The sequence below is a fragment of the Juglans microcarpa x Juglans regia genome, chromosome 3D (genome assembly GCF_004785595.1).
Source record: "Juglans microcarpa x Juglans regia isolate MS1-56 chromosome 3D, Jm3101_v1.0, whole genome shotgun sequence".
In the NCBI taxonomy this organism is placed as follows: domain Eukaryota; kingdom Viridiplantae; phylum Streptophyta; class Magnoliopsida; order Fagales; family Juglandaceae; genus Juglans; species Juglans microcarpa x Juglans regia.
Window position 1 is genome coordinate 6,634,158 of NC_054598.1, and position 19,560 is coordinate 6,653,717.

At 34.4% G+C, this 19,560-nt stretch overlaps 3 protein-coding genes across 10 annotated transcripts; 2 read left to right on the forward strand and 1 right to left on the reverse strand.

Moving 5' to 3' along the window:
• Positions 1-2,353: 2,353 nt before the first annotated feature.
• LOC121256270 lies at positions 2,354-6,162 on the forward strand. Of its 4 annotated transcripts, none has more exons than XM_041157003.1 (2): positions 2,354-3,305; positions 6,036-6,162. In XM_041157003.1, the coding sequence occupies exon 1, from the start codon at positions 2,742-2,744 to the stop codon at positions 3,258-3,260; it is 519 nt and encodes a 172-aa protein (XP_041012937.1). In that variant the 5' UTR covers positions 2,354-2,741; the 3' UTR covers positions 3,261-3,305; positions 6,036-6,162. The 4 variants fall into 4 exon arrangements, with proteins under 4 accessions (XP_041012937.1, XP_041012938.1, XP_041012939.1 ...); XM_041157004.1 differs by lacking the exon at positions 6,036-6,162 and adding an exon at positions 3,444-3,520; XM_041157005.1 differs by having other exon boundaries at positions 2,569-3,296; positions 6,036-6,161.
• On the reverse strand, positions 5,246-8,010 carry LOC121256269 (pentatricopeptide repeat-containing protein At4g35130, chloroplastic). Its single transcript, XM_041157002.1, has one exon. It carries the CDS (start codon positions 7,849-7,851, stop codon positions 5,446-5,448), a length of 2,406 nt encoding a protein of 801 aa, XP_041012936.1. The 5' UTR covers positions 7,852-8,010; the 3' UTR covers positions 5,246-5,445.
• A 3,629-nt stretch (positions 8,011-11,639) lies between these two features.
• Positions 11,640-18,590, forward strand: LOC121256154 (tetracycline resistance protein, class H-like). 5 transcript variants are annotated; one of them, XM_041156819.1, is made up of 14 exons: positions 11,645-11,959; positions 13,643-13,754; positions 14,378-14,490; positions 14,844-14,966; positions 15,078-15,268; positions 15,620-15,695; positions 16,185-16,271; positions 16,430-16,510; positions 16,656-16,688; positions 16,866-16,919; positions 17,013-17,054; positions 17,230-17,308; positions 17,422-17,492; positions 18,236-18,590. In XM_041156819.1, exons 1-14 carry the CDS (start codon positions 11,702-11,704, stop codon positions 18,368-18,370), a joined length of 1,455 nt encoding a protein of 484 aa, XP_041012753.1. In that variant the 5' UTR covers positions 11,645-11,701; the 3' UTR covers positions 18,371-18,590. The 5 variants fall into 5 exon arrangements, with proteins under 5 accessions (XP_041012757.1, XP_041012754.1, XP_041012753.1 ...); XM_041156821.1 differs by having other exon boundaries at positions 11,652-11,959; positions 18,287-18,590; XM_041156823.1 differs by lacking the exon at positions 13,643-13,754 and having other exon boundaries at positions 11,640-11,959.
• The last annotated feature ends 970 nt before the right edge of the window (positions 18,591-19,560 follow it).

Consider the following 19,560-nt stretch of genomic DNA (forward strand, 5'->3'; position numbering starts at 1 on the left):
GAAATATCAGATACCAAATGCTACTAAAGTCTTCTTGTGGAGAGCATGTCTGGAGTCTTTACCAACAAAATTAAATTTGTTCAAGAAAAAGATTATAAACTCTCCTTTGTGTCCCATATGCTGCAGGGAAGAGGAATCAACTACTCACGCACTATGGAGCTGCTCCTCAGCCATGGATGTGTGGAGTCAAGGGCCAATGGTTTTCCAAAAGAGTTCTAATAGAGGAAGCAACTTCAAGGAATTGTTTGAGTATTTGCAGAGTAATTCAAATCAGATTTCAATGGAGGTGTTTTGTGTGATTGCTCGAGGTATTTGGCTAAGAAGGAACAAATTGGTTTTTGATGATTTATTTTCTCATCCCACTAGTGTTGCAAATCAGGCTATAACAACATTGGAGGATTTTAAATCAGTACAGATTATATCAAGAACAAGTGGGACGCAGCACTAAGCTCAACAAACGGCAGAATTGGCATTGGGTTAGTGGCTCGTGATCATGAAGGAGTCATCATAGTTTCGAAGCAACAATCAACTTCTGGGTTTATGGACCCGCGATTAGCTGAAGCACAAGGAGGATATCAAGCTGCAAGATGGGCTAGAGAGCTGGGAATAAACTCTGTGATATTAGAAGGGTTTTCTCAACAAATTGTCAATGGACTGAATCAACAAAGCAAACGGTGGGATAGTGTGGGTATGATACTGAATGATACTAAAATTTTATTATCAGAAATTGACATGTGGAAAGTTAGTTATGTAAAGAGAAGTGGCAAATGTCTTGCTCACTGTCTAGCTAAGAGATCTGTTGAGCTGGCTGAGGATGTATTAGAGTTGGTTGAAAGACCATCTGTGTAATCATTTTCCTCTTATATCTTTATAAAGTGATGAAATATTTCCTTCAAAAAAAAAAAAAAAGTAATATAATTGATAATCCTTACTGTTCAGCTTTTTTTTTTTTTCCTTTCTATTGTTTTTTAATCTAGATTATAAATTTTAAAATATGAACTTATATAATTTAAAAATAAATAAATTCAATCAACTAATATAATAATATATATTAATTTAAAATAAATTTAATAATATAAAAATTGAACTAAAGAGCAAAAGAATATCAATTTAATTTATTTTTAATTAAATTACATGATTATGTTAGTTGATTGAATTTATTTTCTTCTAAATTATACAAGAATGTCATGTTTTGAGATTTTTAATCCATATTTAAAGAGTAAAAGAAAAAAAATAAATGAATAGTAAAGTAGTAATAAAAGAAGTATAAGGCTGCGTTTAGATGTTGAATTGAGTTGAGTTAAGTTGATAAAATATTATTAGACTATTATTTTTTAATATTATTATTATTTTGAGATTTGAAAAATTTGAATTGTTTATTATATTTTTTATTAAAATTTAAAAAAATTATAATAATGAGTTGAAATGAGTTTAATTAACAAATGAAGCCTCTAAATATCATTACTCTCTGGTATGGTGCTGCTATTTAGCTTAGCACATCAATTTGTCCCCTCAAGTGTATTCTTATTACATTTTGAATTTTTTATATTTATTTTAAATGTTAAAAATATACAATTTATTAGTGTTAATTTTTTTAAATATCTAAAAAAAATAAATACATTATCAACACATTTGAGGAGGCAAATTGAAGGAACAACTTAGATTTTTTTTCTAGTATATTGCTTTATGAGAGGCAGATCGGTTGAGTTTTAATTTCTTATTACTTTAATTAATAATTAATAAAAACATAATAATTAGAAAATATAAAAGAAAATATACATACAAATGCACTGACGATAATTTAAATGATACGTTTGGGAGAGTATAATTTAAATGATAAGAATATTTTTTTTTTTTTTAAGATAACCCAAATTTATAAAACTTTACACCCTAAAATTACGTCTGGCGTTGGTTTTTTGAAAAAAATGCTGGCAGCCGCTTAATTCCTACTGTTATCTAAAAACATTTTTTTAATAAAACTTTGTTACTCACCATCTATACACATTAAATACTATATTTTTATTATCTTCTTAAAAAAAAAAATTATTTTTTAAACTAATTGAATTTTTATACTCATAATCTATACATCACATATTTAATAAAAATAAAAAATAAAAAATAAAAATAGTGGATGGTATGCAATAATGAATGAAAAATTATATTCATCATCTTCACATCATACATTATATATAACTTTTTTAATTTAAAATTTTTTTTCTTATTAAATATATAGTGTATGAATGATGAGTAAAATAATTTATTTAATTTAAAAAAAAAAAAAAAAAAGCGTAACGTATGATATGTAACTTACATAATGTAAGTAATAAAACTCAAGATAATAGAATTGCTTTTTCTAATAACCCAAAAACTATAACAAGAAAAAGAAAGCAGAAACACACTCCAGGTCGTAGACTCATAGTAGCTAAGTAACTCACGCGCTCAATTCTTCCGCTAAGAAGAAGACAAGTGTCGTCTCCATATTGCACCCCAGTAATCACATATACCACGCGCTTTAAAAGGCCGTGGACCCACGCAGCACACAACCCATTGCCTCTCCCTCCCGAGATGACTCCCGCTTCCAAAACTCTCTTCTAAACCCGGAAAACACAGCCGTGGGTTCAAAAATCACACTCCTATCCGTCGGCTCTGTCTCTATCTCAAAATCCCTTCAAAATTCGTATCTAAAACGAAACCGAAAACGACGAGTAGAAGAAAAAGGAATACCCATTGAGATATAAACCATGGAAACGCCTACAATCAAGCACCCGAATCTGAACCAAACGGCAAAAGTACTTGATTTTCCTTTGAAATCCCACACCAACTCACACTCTCATTCTCCGAGCTTTCTCCAGCACAACGGCTTCAACTCCTCCGAGCTCCCAATCTCCGACATAGAGATGATAGCCATACAGTCAATGGAGTACACGAGTCTCAAGGACCTGTTGCCGCTGTCGAGCTTGTCACCGACAAACAACTCGAGCTGGTACGACGAGATCCCGATCAAGAATCCGCTGGTCAAGCACGCGGCTCTGGCTTATCTCCAGCCTATGTCGACGCCTCGGGAGGCCGGGGACAAGGGCTTCTTCGGGAGGCTCAGGGAGCAATATTGCTCTTGCGAGGGCGGTTGCTTATGGTGGCTCGGCTACGTCGTTTCGATAATTAAGGAAGCTTTTCGAGAGAGAAGAGAGATTCTGTATTATGCTGAGGATGAAGGGGAAGAAGACGAGGATGATGATGACGATGATGAGAAGGTTGACTGAGACAGAGAGCAGAGTTGCTTTTTTGCAACCATGGAGGTTTGACCGGTAGATAAGAATTAGGAATTTCTTCAATTTGTGAATAGATTTTCGTTCTCTTTTTTTAATAACAATAAAATAATTAATATTTTTATATAATTTCTATTATACCTTTGGCCTTTTGGGCGGTTGATTTTTGTTTGTCAGGATTAGAGATTGTGTCCAAACAATTAAAATATATGGAACTCTATGGATTCGTGGCGGAGAGTTGAATTTTTTTGCTATATTATATGGCCTTTTTCTCTTTTTTTTTTTTTTTTTTCATCATATGATTATCGTTTATCGAAAGTTTGTTCAGTGGCTAAGGCTGCCTGAGTTGAGCTGAATTTTTTATAAATAATAGTAAATTAAATAGGTAGAATGAGTTATATAAAATCTATTTAAAATGAATTTAAATGTGTTTGAATATTAAGATGAGTTTAGTACTATTTATAAGAAATTAGAAAAAGTTATGAGTCTCACGTATAAAGATGTGTTGAGTAGAAAAAAAAATTATAGGTCTTACATATAAAGAGGTTTTGAGTTGAGATGAGTTTAATAATTTGAGAGTTAGATATTTAGATGTTAGATTCAATTTAAAATTAGATTAAATTGAATTGATCTCAATTGAATCTTGTAATTAAACGTAACCTAACACATCTAATGATTTTTTTATTATTATATTGAAAGAAGAATAAGATAAGTTCAAAATCAGTTTGTTCTTTTGGAGGGGAACAAAAAAAAAAAAAAAAAAAAAAAGCTGTATGAGGACACTTGAATGAATTTTTGCAAGTTCAACTTTCAAGTGTTGTTAACGATTGCAAAGTCAATTTGACAGGACCACATCAATGATGATAATCCATAAAATTTTTATTATTGGTTGTGATAAGAACATAGCAAGCATTACTGTTCTCTTTTCAAATAGTATCATCCAAGGCATAAACTTGGATCCCCATCTTAATTGCAAGCATAATTATAAGGATTGTTTTTAATCATCTATCTAATTCCCAAAATTTGATTATGTTTGGGAGGTAATTACTAACAAAAATATTAGGTTTCGATGAATTTTATGAAATTTTACTGCATACAAATCGGTGTGTTTGTTGTGGGATATATCACAATTTTAAATGTCAAAGCACATTAATCATTTTTTAACTTGGCTCCTGCGGAAAACTTCCATATCAATAATGTGTCGGGTTTATTAAAAATGAGACTTATAAATATATATATATATATATATTTATTTTATATGAGTATATAAAAGAAATTGCATTTATTAAATTTATATTTTTATTTAAATGAAATATAATTAAGATTTGAAATAAAGTTTTTAGCTTTTTATCTATATTAGACGACAAGATGATTAATTTTACAAATTTATTTGTTGAGATACAAATTTTTTGCTTTCAAACATTATTTCCACCGGTAAGGAAGCATGTGATTTAGGACATTCTATTCTACTCATGCCTTTAAAGTCTTCTGTGTATAGGCCCCGTCATCCATGAATATGACATTTCTTCACCACTTCCCCCATTTTTAGTGTCTTTCCGACGTCTCCTCGCGCGCGTGAATACAAGTTGAGTCAGTGACCAGTATTACCCTGACTGTACGTTACGAGGGGATTCAGCGGAATGTTCGTCTTAAATTTACCTGCTCTGAAAGTCAAATTCACCCATCTTTTTTCGGAAATTCCACTACATTTCTTGTGCTCTAAGATTTAAGTTTAATCACGCTCACGCATACAAAATATGTTATCTGTGACGCCTTGATTGACTCCCCATTTGTTTAGTGACCACCTGATGCTAGCTTTCACACCTAGGCTCAGAGTGACAAGAATTATATGACTCATCTGGTTCTTAAAAAAAACACCAAAGGAAAAGGAAAAATAAAGACTCCAGACCTCTTTTTTATCCTCAAGTTGCATATTTCGATTTATGAATTTCGAATAAATTCAGCAATTATATTCCCCATAACTAAAATGTATAACTTTTTCAAGTAATATATACATTGACTGGTGGAAAAGAAAATATACATTGTCAGCTAGAACTTCTGTCTCATTATGCTATTACAACACATCTATGGACTCTTAACTGGTCATGTATCTCTAGTTTCCCAGTTTTTTCAGAAACTGCAGTCGCCACTCGTTTAAGGGGGAAACACAAAACTGCAGTCACCAATAATCCTTACATGAGCAATGCCCATCTCTGAAGTGGTGAAAGACCTTAGAGTCCCCCACAATTATTTCTCTCCTAGTAAACTCTGAAATCTTCTTTGCAGCACTGTGGCAAGCTTCACATATTCTAGTGTTCTTTCTTACAAGAACAGGGCTTCCCAACTTAGTAGATATCAAGCCAAAAGCAATAGCCAGTCTTACGCTGTGTTTCTGTGATGAGTTTGCTCTTCTCTTTCCCAATTCTGATGGTCTGAACTTGCTAACACTGTGAACATAAATGTCTTCCCCTATTTTCCTCGTGATTGTATCTAATACGTCATAAATCATGTTTGTTTCAGCATGGGACTGGTCTTCGTTGATGAATCTGCAACTTTTACCATTGTTTTCGACCACACTGCATGCCTTAGTCCTCTCCAACCCTTCTTTTATCATATGAATTTTAATTCGCTCTACATCTCCCCACCTTCCAGCTTCAGCATACATATTAGAAAGCAAGACATAGCACCCGGTATTATCATGCTCTAGGGATAGTATATGCTTAGCAGCAAGTTCAGCTAATTCTATGTTTCCATTGTTTCTGCTTGCAGTCAGCAATGATCCCCATATCCTGGCTGTGGGGGCCAAAGGAATTTCTGCAATGAATCTCTTGGCTAGCTCAAGATTGCTGGTGCGGCCAATAAGATCAATCATACAGCCATAATGCTCTATTCCAGGATCAATATTGTAGTCCCTCTTCATCGAATTATAGTATTCCCACCCTTCATCAACCATGCCAGAAATGCTACAAGATGATAGCAGGGAAACAAAGGTGCTTTCATTGGGTTTGAAGCCATTCTCCTTCATCTTAGAGAACAACTGAACAGAAAATTTCCCAAACCCATGAATGGCATGTGCCATAATGACCGTATTCCATGAAACCACATCCTTATACAACATGCGATCAAAAACTTCTCTTGCAGTCCCTAAATCCCCACATTTAGCATACATGTAAACAATTGAATTCAAGATGAAGGTATTGGTACCAAGCTCTGATTTAATGATAAAATCATGGATTTGCTTCCCTTCTCTCAATGAGGCTAATTCAGAAAAGGTTGGTAGAATGCTTGCAAATGTAAATGCATCTAATTTAAAAGGCTGGTTCCAAATACCTCGAAATAGACCCAAGGCCTCATTGTTCCAACCATTCTGTACATAAGCAGCGAGCATGGCATTCCATGATATAAGGTTACTTCCAGTCATCTGACCAAATACACGTTCTGCCAGATTCAACGCTCCGCATCCTCCATACATGACAACTAAAGCGGTTTCCAAGACTGAATGAGGAAGAAGACCTTTTCTAAGGGCATAGCCATGGACAGATTTACCCTGTAACTGTGCACAAGAGGGGAGCACATTTATCATTGTGATTACATCAGGATTCAAGCCATCGGCATCTTGCATCCCTTTCAAGCAAGAAAATGAATCAAAAGGACAAAAATTTAACGCATATCCTCCTATCATTGCATTCCAAGCCACAATGTTTCTCGGAGAAATCCTGTCAAACAACCTCTCTGCATAATCCATCCTACCACATTTGCCATACATGTCAATAAGTGATGTCTGAACCTTGTAATCCAATTCAAAACCACACCTGAGCACTCGGCAGTGAATTTCCTTCCCACTTTGAAGACAACAACCTAGAGAACAAGCACCAAGTGCGCTGATCATGCTAATTCTGTCAGGTTTCATTCCAAGTGCCTGCATTTCAAAGAAACAAACCAATGAGCTCCAACCATTCCCAACAGCAACATATCCGCTAATCATAGAGTTCCAAGATACCAAGTCTCTAACTGGCATTTCAGCAAACACCCTCTCTGCAAGCTCAATATATCCCATCTTCGCATACATACTGATAAGTGAATTACAAATGTAAACATCTAAATCCATCCCGATCTTAATGATATTTGCGTGAACTTTCTGCCCTTCCATCAAGGACAACAATCCTGTACACGCCTTGATAACAAACGGATAAGTGAAATTATCAGCTCGAACACCTTCATATCCCATTCTACAATAAACATTAATTGCCTCTCTAAAAAAACCATTATTGGTTAACCCTTTAATCATAACATTCCAGATATACGTATCGAAATGGTTCATTTTCTCAAACAGGTAGAGAGCATGTTCAATATACCCAGCGTCAACGAAATGAGAAAGAGCCCGTGTGAGCGAAAGAGTGCGTGGTTCAACCAAACCCTTTACATTATTCGATCGATTCCTATCATGCGAAGCTGTTTTGGAGATGTTGGGGCTGTTTACAAGCCCGGGTTTCCAGTTTGTTTTCATCGTTTCGACTTGTTTACGCGAAACATCTTCGGGTGCGTTGGAGTTGTAGAAGTGGGCATGAGCAAGCGTTACTGCCATTGTCAGCTGGGGTCGGGGGGGTGCTTTGAACTTTAAGTTCAGGATAAGTAGCCGTTGAAAACCATGGATTTTTGCTTCTCTACAAGAATGACAATTTGATACAGTTCATGACGTCGTTGTCTCTGCGCGTTTTATTTTTCTTGGCCGGTGTTTTGAGCGTTCTAAGCTTTTACGTCCATTGATAGTGTGTCTTAACATATCACCAAGGAAGATGCCTAACAGATCGATTCATTCAAATATATCCCTTTTTTTTTTCTTGACTGAGATATACAAATAATTATCAAAGTAATCTCGAATTAAATGCGTGTGGCATTCACATCTAATTTCAAAGATGTCATATAATTTAATGATCTGATCTTTTCTGTTTGATAAGAGTATCATGTGTTTATAATATATAATCTTAGTTTTAAAACTCAAGATATTTGACATCTTTTTATTAGAATGAGATATCAATTCCAACGACGGTTCAATTAGATATCTTACAATTATAATCCTTCTTTTTATCTCTTCAGTTCTTTCACTACAATAAATCCCAATTAAATTTAGGCATGATACACTTTTTAGTTATTAGTAAAAGTGTAATCGATCCTGTCTGGTTCAGTTATAGATATATTTTAGAACTGAATCGATATACACTGATTTTAAAAGTTAAAGAATTGATACCTTATCGATTATACCCTTAAACCGATACTTCCGATTTTGCCAATTCCGATCCGGTTTGATATGATTTTTCTGGTTTTATTATAGTATTAGTAGATTATATAATTAGTATAACTATACTGTAGTGATATAGTGGATTATATAGGGATATATTATTAGTATAACTACTAATACTATAGTAATTTATATAGTTATTTATATATAGTAGATTACTAATAGTATTAGTATTAGTATTAGTATTTTATATAATATAAAAAATTAATATATATATATATATATGAATTGGTTCGGTCCGCTGTTAGGAAAAGGAAAATCGGAATTAAACCGATTTCAACCAGTTCTGAGAAAAATAAAACCGGTACCGGACCGAACTGGTCTTAAACCGGACCTAACTCATCAATTCACTGGTTTTTTTTCTTCACTCCTAGTTATTGGGAAAGCCCAAGTACTCTCTTTTGGATCCATGAAATGGCTCTCACAGATTTTTTTTCCTTTTGAAAGATACATGAATGAAACAATTAACCTATTGATATTGGAAAAGTTAAAAATTCTTCAATGTAACATTTATGGATTCAATGAAATTCATAGGTATAGAAAGAAGTCTTGTCAAATAGAATATTATAAATTATTAAAAATATATTTAGAAGAATATGATTAAATTAATTATATAATTAAAAAGGTAATAATTAAGAATTAGCAAAATTGTCATGATATTATTCTAGTTCATTCATAGTATGGTATAAAATGGATTTAGACTAGAATTATTATTTGAATTCTAGTATATAGAGTGAAAAGATATAAATACATGGTGCTACGGTAAATAACTGGATAAATATTTTAGCTGCAAAGAGATTTTATAAAAATAAATTCATAAACTGACGTGATTTGATATGATACTTCAAATCCTAAAATTATTTTTATTATGAAATAAATTTAATATATAATATAAAATCACGTTTGTTAGAGGGTAAAATTCCCCTGGCCCATTTGGCATCCCAAACCTAATCTAAAGGGTCATTATTAGGAAGAGACAAGGAGTGGACAAGAAAAAGCAAGTAGATGGAAAGAAGGAATGTGACATAAAAGAGAGAAAAACGAGAAAGAAAAAAAGGCAATTCAGACATGTAAGGGAGAAGTGAGATAAATATGTCATTCCTTATCACTCCCAATAGACACTATAAAAGAGGGATCAAATCAGATAAAAGGTGGAATTCTGTCATACGGCTAAGTGACTATTATGAGAACCCAGAGGTTATCTTCAATCTTCGAATAAAAGCTTCAGAATATCATCTTCGCTAGAAAAGAGGTATCCAACTTCCCTTATACAGAAAGAAAGAAGAAACCATGAGAGACGGTAAAATACCCATATTATAGTGATTCCAAACGACTCGTGAACGTAGCTAGGCCCTATGCCGAACCAGGTAAATACGTGTCTCTATCTCTATTTATATTTTCTGTATTTATTTTCTATATATTTACTACTATAGATGTACATACGACACCATACCACCGCTTCGGATTGTCATCGTGGGTTTCTAACCGTCTCATCTAGTCTTGGACTACCTCATTGAGCAACAAATGATTATTTTTTTCGGCCTATTGTACGATTTTTTGATATTAACAACATTAATTTATGAATTTTTTGTTTGTAGATATATTTTTAATGACTGTAACGTTGTCAAGTAATTGTAGCTTGCCGCGATGAGCACTCAACTTTTGGCATGAGCTTGTGCTAGCTTGCTCCTGTCTAGCTGTCTGGCTTCCCATTTATTAGAGAGATTAGAGGACATTTAAATATTGAAGTGAGTTGAGTTGAAATGATAAAATATTATTAGAATATTATTTTTTAATATTATTATTATTTTAAGATTTGAAAAGGTTGAATTGTTTATTATATTTTGTGTTGGAATTTAAAAAAGTTATAATGATGAGTTGAGATGATCAGTTAAGAGGAGTTGAAGATCCAAACAAAACCTAATAACCTCACGTTCAATTTCTAGTTATAAGTTAGGGTGTGGCTACTATGTCGCCCCATCTTGACCGCTAGTGGTATGCCCAGTGTAAAAAAGTTTTTTTTTCACATTTTTTTAACATATTTAAATACATTTAAAAAATAAAAAAAATATATCAATACATTTAAAATCACTTTCTTAATTATTAAGAAAAAAAAGAAAAAATTTGATCAGTAATCAAATAGAGGTGTCAAAAGGAATAGACATAGTAATATTTTTTTATAAATTATATGACAGTTTCTGTTAGCAGAAACTAACCAACTTTTAATTAGCTCAAGTACAGTTGCAAATTTGTAAAATAGACTTGCCGACTAATCGTTTATATAAATACAATCATCGTGTACAGATCATTTTTCAATAAATGAGATTTCTTTTGTGCAGCATATATGTATAGAAAATACTTTAGCTCCCGATAAGACATTCGATAATGGGTCTCGGTAAAATTTTTTATTTTTTTTTAATTTTTTTATTTAGTGATTAAAGAAGTATTTTGAATGATATTGTAATTTTTTTTAAACGTTAAAGTGGATTAAAAAAATATATGAAAAATAAAACAACAAATGCACTAATCCGGAGAATGTCTTGGTAGCCATCATCGATGGCTAGTGCTACCCTATATGTATATAATATGTGTGTGTTTTTAAATTATTCTATTGTCAAGCTGGCATATGAAGCACATAATATTAATATACACACCTTATTTAAATAATAAAAATTAATTTATAAAATTTAAAATTTAAATTTATCTTTAAAATTAAATTATATATATTCTCTCGCTTTCCTGCATCATAATTTGTCTGTTAAAATTTACCGATAAAATTAAGGACTAGGAATCCAATCTTTTTTAAAAAATTATATTCATTATTTTCACACACTATATACCATATTTTTTTTTTTTTTTTATAAAAAAATAAGAATAAAACTCATAGATGATGAGTTGAAGAATTTAATTAATTTAAGAAAAATAAAGTTAAAAAAATTTAAATAATAAAAATAAATATGATATGTGACGAAGATGATAAACAAAAAAAACTCATCTTTTTCACTTTTTTCCTCTCTCTGTGGGATGATCTCATATCTGCTAGTCTCACGCAAACACGCGCGCAAGCTCATTTATGTGGAAAGGAAACAAAAAACAAAAAAGGCAGTAGCAAAAGACCCACATAACGTGGATATATATGCAACCTTCATTTCTCAAATCATGGAGTATTTCTGTATTTCTTATAGGGTGTAGAAGTAATAAGTTTTGCTGCGCGCAGAGAAGGGCCGAAGAGATGGATTTAACAGGTTTGAGCCACCTCTTTGTAACGGTTTTCCTCTCGGGCTTTGCTAGCTTCACGGTGGTTCCATCCATCACCGATGTCACCATGTTGGCTCTTTGCCCTGGTCAAGATGAGTGCTCCCTCGCAATCTACCTCACTGGTTGCCAACAGGCGGTATGTTTGGGATATAATAATTTGTTTCCCTTCCTTTCCCTTTCTTCGTGGCTCTTAATTTCATGTTCCTCTGCATGCATGCTCTTCATTTCTTCTGCAAGATGGTTCCAAAATCCAAATTTTAGTGTACGTTTGAACTTTCTCCCACCCAAAAGTCTGCAACTTAACAGAAACTCCTGCCAGTTTTGAAGTGGGGAAGGGAATACTAACTCAGGAACTTACTAAGCACGCTCAGATTTCAGGTTTTGCATGCATGTTTAAGAAACTGAGGGAACTCTACAAACAGAAGCAGATGATCTTTACTAGAACTACATAATATTAGAGTGTAATAGTTTCATTATTTTCCGTTTTATTTAATAATTAAGTTCATAGATAAAACTTACATGGTTTCAAATTAAAGGCGGACGTAGATTCGAAGGATGATGGAATAGGGTTTAAATGTGCGCACGTGGACGTATAGGCCAGTAACTCGCAAGGTCCTGATCAATTATGTCTGTATTCGATCCCTACCTAAATTTCAAACCTACCATGCTGGCTATTCTTAGCCATCTAAATTTTATGATCCATTTCTCGGGACTTTTCCTCCAGATCTCGGAATAATTAAGTAGATCTGGCCGGATATCGAATGCTGGGAGCAACCGGCAACGACATGTTTGTTCTATGGCGCCGAATTAACGTGCATGCTCATGCTTTGGCTGCAACTGCTACACATAGATTCTTAATTTGCCAAACTAACGTCTCTAAGGTAGTATCTCAGATCCCCTTCTCCCCGGCCCACAACGTTACTATAAGAAAAATAACATTTGTGACAGATTATTTAGGCTGGTTTTAATAGAAAATAATCATTTTTACAGTAAATAACTGGCCACAGGCGGTGCGTCCAAAGATAGCTTGATTTGGTTTTTTCTGCACTGAGTTTCCAGTGGCCGGAAATGGGCTAGCTTAGATATATATATATATATATACTCAGATCACTCGGTGTTGCATTCCGGCCGACCGGAGTTGGTGATTTGATTTCACAGAAATTAAGGGTGGGTTCTCGATAATATTGTTACTGGCCAGTACTTACTAAAGAGATCATGAGACATAGAGGGGTGGGGGCGAAGGGAATCTGCTTTCGGTGTCTCATGAAATAAGAACATGAGGTACTGGACTATTTTCTTTTTTTAGTGTACCACTTTATTACTTGACAATGAGCGATGAGGCGTGGACTCACCTTTCCGTAACCGGTATTCCTTAAGAAACAAGCAAAAAAAGAAAATAAAAAAACATTAAACACAAATTAATATATATTCACAGCTTATATACAAGTGATGATCAGACTTTGGATCGTATAACATATTAATTAGAACTTAGGAAGTTATTTAATTTAGAAGATTAATTTATAGAATTAGGCGTAATATTATTGTCGGTAACATGTTGCTATCTAGCTGTTGATTAATGTCTCGTAATTATATAATATTATCAAAACGGTACGTAATCACGACATGCAAGGGGGAAAAACGTGTACTTTAATTAATCCTTTTGGTTATTGAATTTATTTATGTTTCAGGAAACTAATTGGAAATATTATAAACAGCTCGATATCGTTAATGTTATTGAATTTACATGATTTCGGAAAAAATGATAAAAAAGCAGATCTTATATAAATCCATTTATATTAATGATGTTATAATATTGCAGATCATAGGATTGGGAGCAATGATAATTACACCCCTCATTGGGAATCTATCTGACGTGTACGGCAGGAAAGAGTTGCTCACCCTCCCCATGACTCTCTCCATTCTTCCTCTAGGTGGGCATTGTTTCCTTTCCCTAATAATATTGCTGATTCCTTAGTGCTTCCGTGGCCCCCATAAACCCACGCATGCTGCATGCTTTAATTTTTTTGTATGCTTTTTAGTGCTTTCAAGGATGGTTGGGTCGCTTGTTCTCGACGATCGACTTTTGACACAAATATCTGTGTTCGCGCGAATGGTCAATTTCTGCTGGTCTACATGTATAGTCCTTTAAACATTTGAGTGCACCGTCAAATTAATTTAGATATTGTCTCAGAGGTTTGCGCGCGTATATACAAGGTTAACAAGTAACAGTACGTACGTTCCGTTTATAATTGTGATAATGCTGCATGTGATATCTGTATATATTTGATTTGAAATTGCAAGACTTTCTAGCTAGCTAGCTATATATAATCTGAGTCTTGTAAACACAGATTGCAATGATTTATTAATCCAACAAAGGTCGTTAACATTTATAATTGCTTTAATTTATTGTTTTCTGTTTCTTTCCTATAAGGCTTTCAAAATTCTTGAGATAGATTGGCTTACATGAGCAGCTTTGACGTAAAGTACTACATGCATGCATGATAGATATATATCGTGTTATAATTATTTAAGAGTGAAGAAAATAATTTTGCAGTGATAATGGCATATAGCACGACGACCAGCTTCTTTTATGCCTACTTCTTCATAAGGACTCTCACTGCAATGGTCGGCGAAGGCAGCATCAATTGCCTTGCTCTTGCTTACGTGGTATTTACCCCTCAAAGCCACACATGATTATATATATATATATAGCTAGTTTATTTGCTTAATTTATATTGTACTTGTCCTAAGCGCCACTGTTCTGCAAAGCTGTTCCAGCTGCTGGATGGCACTTTGAGTTAGTCTCAGCTGGTACAAATAATTAATGAGCTAAGATCACAGACGACAGAACGAAATGCGAGAAGGGTTAGAGAGTAGTGGGAATATCAACGCATCCATATAACGAAGCTTTCCATCATGCTTTTTCTGGCCAGAAATTAAGCAACATCATACGATATACCAGATAAAATCTTCAGTTACATTAATGTGATCATGTGCTGATGTTTCTTTCTTCTGATCAGGCAGATAAAGTCCCAGATGGACAACGGGCATCAGCATTTGGAATTCTAGCCGGGGTAGGTTCAGCTGCATTTGTATGTGGAACCTTAGCGGCTCGTTTTCTCTCCACTGCTGCGACATTTCAGGTTGTCCCTAGCCGTACGTCTTGAACTTCTCCTTGGAATAATCAGTTCTTTACTTTGTATATAGCTAGCTTGTTAATTGTGATTTGTAACGATCAATTTTTTTTTATTCAGGTTGCTGCTGTCATGTCGATGATTGCAGCAGTTTACATGAGAGTTTTTCTCAAGGAAAGCATACCCAATGGGGATGGTTTAAGACAGCCAATGTTGAACGGAACACCTCATGGTGATTTAGAAAAGACAACAACACAGGCCTTCAAGAGGATTCCATCAATTGGGGATCTGATCTGCCTGATGAAGAGCAGGTAACGAGTTGCATAATTGCTCTTGTATTTGCATATATATGGTCATTATAGTAGGTTAATATTATATTTATCCTCAAATTTGGCATGATATATATATATATATATATATATATATATATACACACACATATACATACATACACACTACGAGATCAGCTCCCTGTTTAAGACTCTGGACTCTCCTACGGCCGAGTACTCCACCTATTGTATGCCCATTGTTGGTCTAAACATGATGACTACGTTGTTTATTACGAAATATATATATATATATATATATATATTTATTATCGAATTTTGTCCTAATTAATTTCTTACATTGTGTTAAATTGTGAAAACATCGTATTCATGCAGTACGACATTTTCACAAGCAACAGTGGTTTCATTCTTCAATGGTCTTGCAGAGGGTGGGATTATAGCTTCGTTACTGGTACAGTTCTTCTTTAGTATCGAAGTGCGACATTTATATTAATGATATGATCAGGGGCCAAAGGTTTAATTTGTTTATTTGATTATCTATGGTACGCGCATGCATGCATGGTTACTGGCAGTTAGTGCATACAGCAGCAGATAAGGGTGTTAAAACTTTGAAACTGCAACCACCCTTGAGAAATCTGGCCTACGTTTTATAGTCTCAGGGTAGAATCTTATATATATATATATATATATATAGCTCTGTAACTAAGTCCTATTATAGAAAATCAAAGACAACGCATGCAGTACTTAATGTTCAATGGATAAGAGAAAACTTAGTTAAAAGATCAAATTAGATAAAATAGATATTAATTGTCTACACCATCAACTAATTTTACCGATCGAGAAGTTTATAATCTTACTATTATATCGCGCACTCTACCTTTTTAGTAATGCAATCAAATTCTCTCATAAATACCGACATGGAAGCTTTCGATCCATGCAGTACTTCCTGAAGGCCCGTTTCCACTTCAATAAAAACCAGTATGCTGATCTCTTGCTAATTTTTGGAGTTGCAGGGACCATTTCACAGGTATGCTTTACATAACTCAATTTCTCTACGTTCTGCTATTCATTTACTACATTTCTATCCTTTTTTCTAACATTATTTCTTCCAATACTACGTACTCATTCATTCTCTATTATTGCGTTTGTCATATGTTTGCTCTTGAAAACTTGTGAATCCTGCAGCTGCTTTTCATGCCCATGTTGGCACCTGCCATTGGAGAGGAGAAGTTGCTTTCCATCGGTCTCTTCATGAACTGTTCAAACGTAAGTGCCTTGCTCCAACTGTTTCTCATGTTATCCACGCAACCATTTGTTTGTTTTTATCTGTGCGAGCGAGCTAGCTAGCGATATATAGTAACTGTTTATATATTAAGCATAGAGATGATGATGATTACCTGATTTAATGCAGATATTTTTTAACAGCATAGCATGGTCAGTTTGGGTAATCATTCTTCAACCAAGTCATCTGCTTCTTGCCTAATAAAACATATCATATGTGCTAATATCATTCTAGCTTCCTTCAGATTATAATTTGATCATCTTCTTCTGAGTATCGATCTCTTTATTCATGCTCTGGCTCTCATAGAGTACATATTCAAACTTCAACATATATATGCAGGTTCCTTATGCCGCTACTGTGTTTTCCATCTTTACTGTCTTTGTGCAACCAAGCGTATGTTCTTAACTTTTTGTCTTGGTAAAAGCTACATTTCTTACGCTGGCGTTGAAGTCCTAAATTAAACGTTCATGAAATTTACTCCTACAGATACGCAGCATCGTTTCGAAACAAGTAGGGCCCACCGAGCAGGTATAGTTTCTACAGAGTAGGAATGGAGTATCCAACATATATGTTACTTTGTTCACTTCTTCTGTCTTGACTTGTTTTCCTATATCCTCCCAAGCTCCACCAGCTTGTTCATCTTTTATTATTTTATTTTTTCTTCTTTTCATTTAACTAATAGAAACAGTGAAATGCATGTCAGGGGAAGTCTCAAGGATGTATTTCAGGCATAAGTTCCTTAGCCACCATTGTTTCTCCATTAATCTTTAGTCCTTTAACAGGTATGTATATATATATATATATATATATATATATGGAAGATTGAATTGGAAAAAATAATTTATTATGCATAAGAATAATTCAAATTGACAATTTCTCCTGCCATGGCATCCAGCATTGTTCCTGTCTGAAGAAGCACCGTTTCCTTTCCCTGGTTTCAGTATTATGTGCATTGGGTTTGCCACGGTAAGAGCCTTTTACTTTATGATAAAGCTGATGGAATAAGATTATAGTACTTACATAAGAAATCACAATAGAAATATTGGTCATATTCCAGCAGAAAAGAACGATGGTCCATGCTGTTTAAACTGTATGCATGAAAAACAGGAAAAAAAAAAAAAAAAAAAAAACTGCATATGGAAAATATCATGCATGTCAGTGATGCCAAAGTCCAACAACGCGACTGGTCTTATTCTGATCTTCTCTAGGGCTAGGACTGGGTGTTTCATGTAACTATCCTGTCACAGTCACTGTATAATTTTCTTCCGTTGATCGGGATCGTGCTTCCTTTCAAGTTCTTTTACCCACAATTACAAAGCCTACACGACATGCATTACAGGCAGAGCTTTGATTTCATGAGCTTTTGGAGAGAGCCCTTAAAAAGCTAGTACTAGTTTAGCAGCATTAGAGAAACTCACTTAAACAAAGTAGCTCTTGCTCTTCTATGCACTCAGTCGCTTCAACAAGGTCAGGCTGTTGTATAACTTGGGGGTGTAAGGTTGTTTCGTTTGTTTTTTGGCTGAGATCTGTACGGCGGTGTTTACTCTCTCTAAATGAGAGAGTTGCCATGATAATTTCTGTTCGCTTAGAAATAGGGTGAAATGAAAAATCATTCCTGACCTTCAGTACTCATTTATAATATAAAAAATAAAAGTCAGGATGTTGATTATTTAATTTTTTTTTCATCCTATATCATTTTAATGTTTCAGTTTGTAAATTATCGTTTATGGGAGCTTGACGAATCACATGCTGTCATGCAGATGATTGCCTTTATCCAGAGCATTATGATATGGGGAGTTCCTTCCAGTCACAAAACTGACAATAAGCAAACCACGGAGGCCTAGTTATGTATAGAATATAGATGATAATGTTATAGTACTCTAACATGAGGGGACTCTGATCTCTCTATAGCCATTTTGCTTTGGGAGCAGTCTTGTTCTTTACGAGCCCCCAGAACATACTTCAGATCAAGAGACAACGGGGATTGATTGTTATGCACTAAACTATATATTCAGAACAGCATACAACAATCTTGGAAGATATAATTAAGGGCATTCTATGATTGGGAGAGGAGAACATGGCATATTGAAGAGATTTTTTTTTTTTTTTGGATGACGTTGATCATGATCTTCTTTCCTAGTCAAGTAAAACATGAACCATGACGACCATGACAGACTCATTGCAAGCTGGAGTTGTAAAAAATGAACACTTCGCAAGCAGCTCTATGAGTGGTCGGTGGTCACAGACCCAACACAAAAAACCATTTAAAGCTCAGTACACACTATCTAGAAATGGGATCCATGAGCATCATTCTTTCTACGCCCATTGAACAAAAATTTTAAAGACCCAACCATTGATTCAAAAGCTTTAGAACTGTTGGATACTAATTTAGTTAAACATTTAACCCTCAAGATCATAACATTTCACTACACTTCTGAATCCAACATCCACGGCGGCCCACTCTATCAACACTGACCTGGTAGTAGCCATTTTTCTTTTGACGGCTTCACTCATCTATCAGTATTCAATAACTTAACAATATGCTCGTACATAGTACCAAATCATTTTAATCTAGCTTATAGGTCGCCCCCTCCGTGATTTGAACTCGTGACGTGGTCCCTGTTCTGATCCCAATTGTAACAAGCCCAAGTAATGTAATAAAAAAATGAGCAAGAAAATGGATAGAAACTGTAGCAGGACTCTTCTGGAATTGATGTCACACGTAACGATACAGCTCTCTTAGAGTGGAACACCTCCAGAAAAAAAGGAAAAGTTTAGTATGAATATTCTAATGCCTTCTAACCTCTGCTGCGAAATATAACAAACTCCAGACCTATTCCACTACCCGCCCTTAGCCAATAGTAAAATAACGGTAAAATACTATTTTGAGCGTAAATAGAAATACAAATGATAAGATAAGTTTTGGGCCTGCTAGAGCCCACTAAGTCGACGGCCAGAGGTCTGATCTAGCCAGCATAACTCTTGTAGTCTTGTTCCTTCTTCTACTAAAGCCCAAAACTCCCTAAAGCCCACG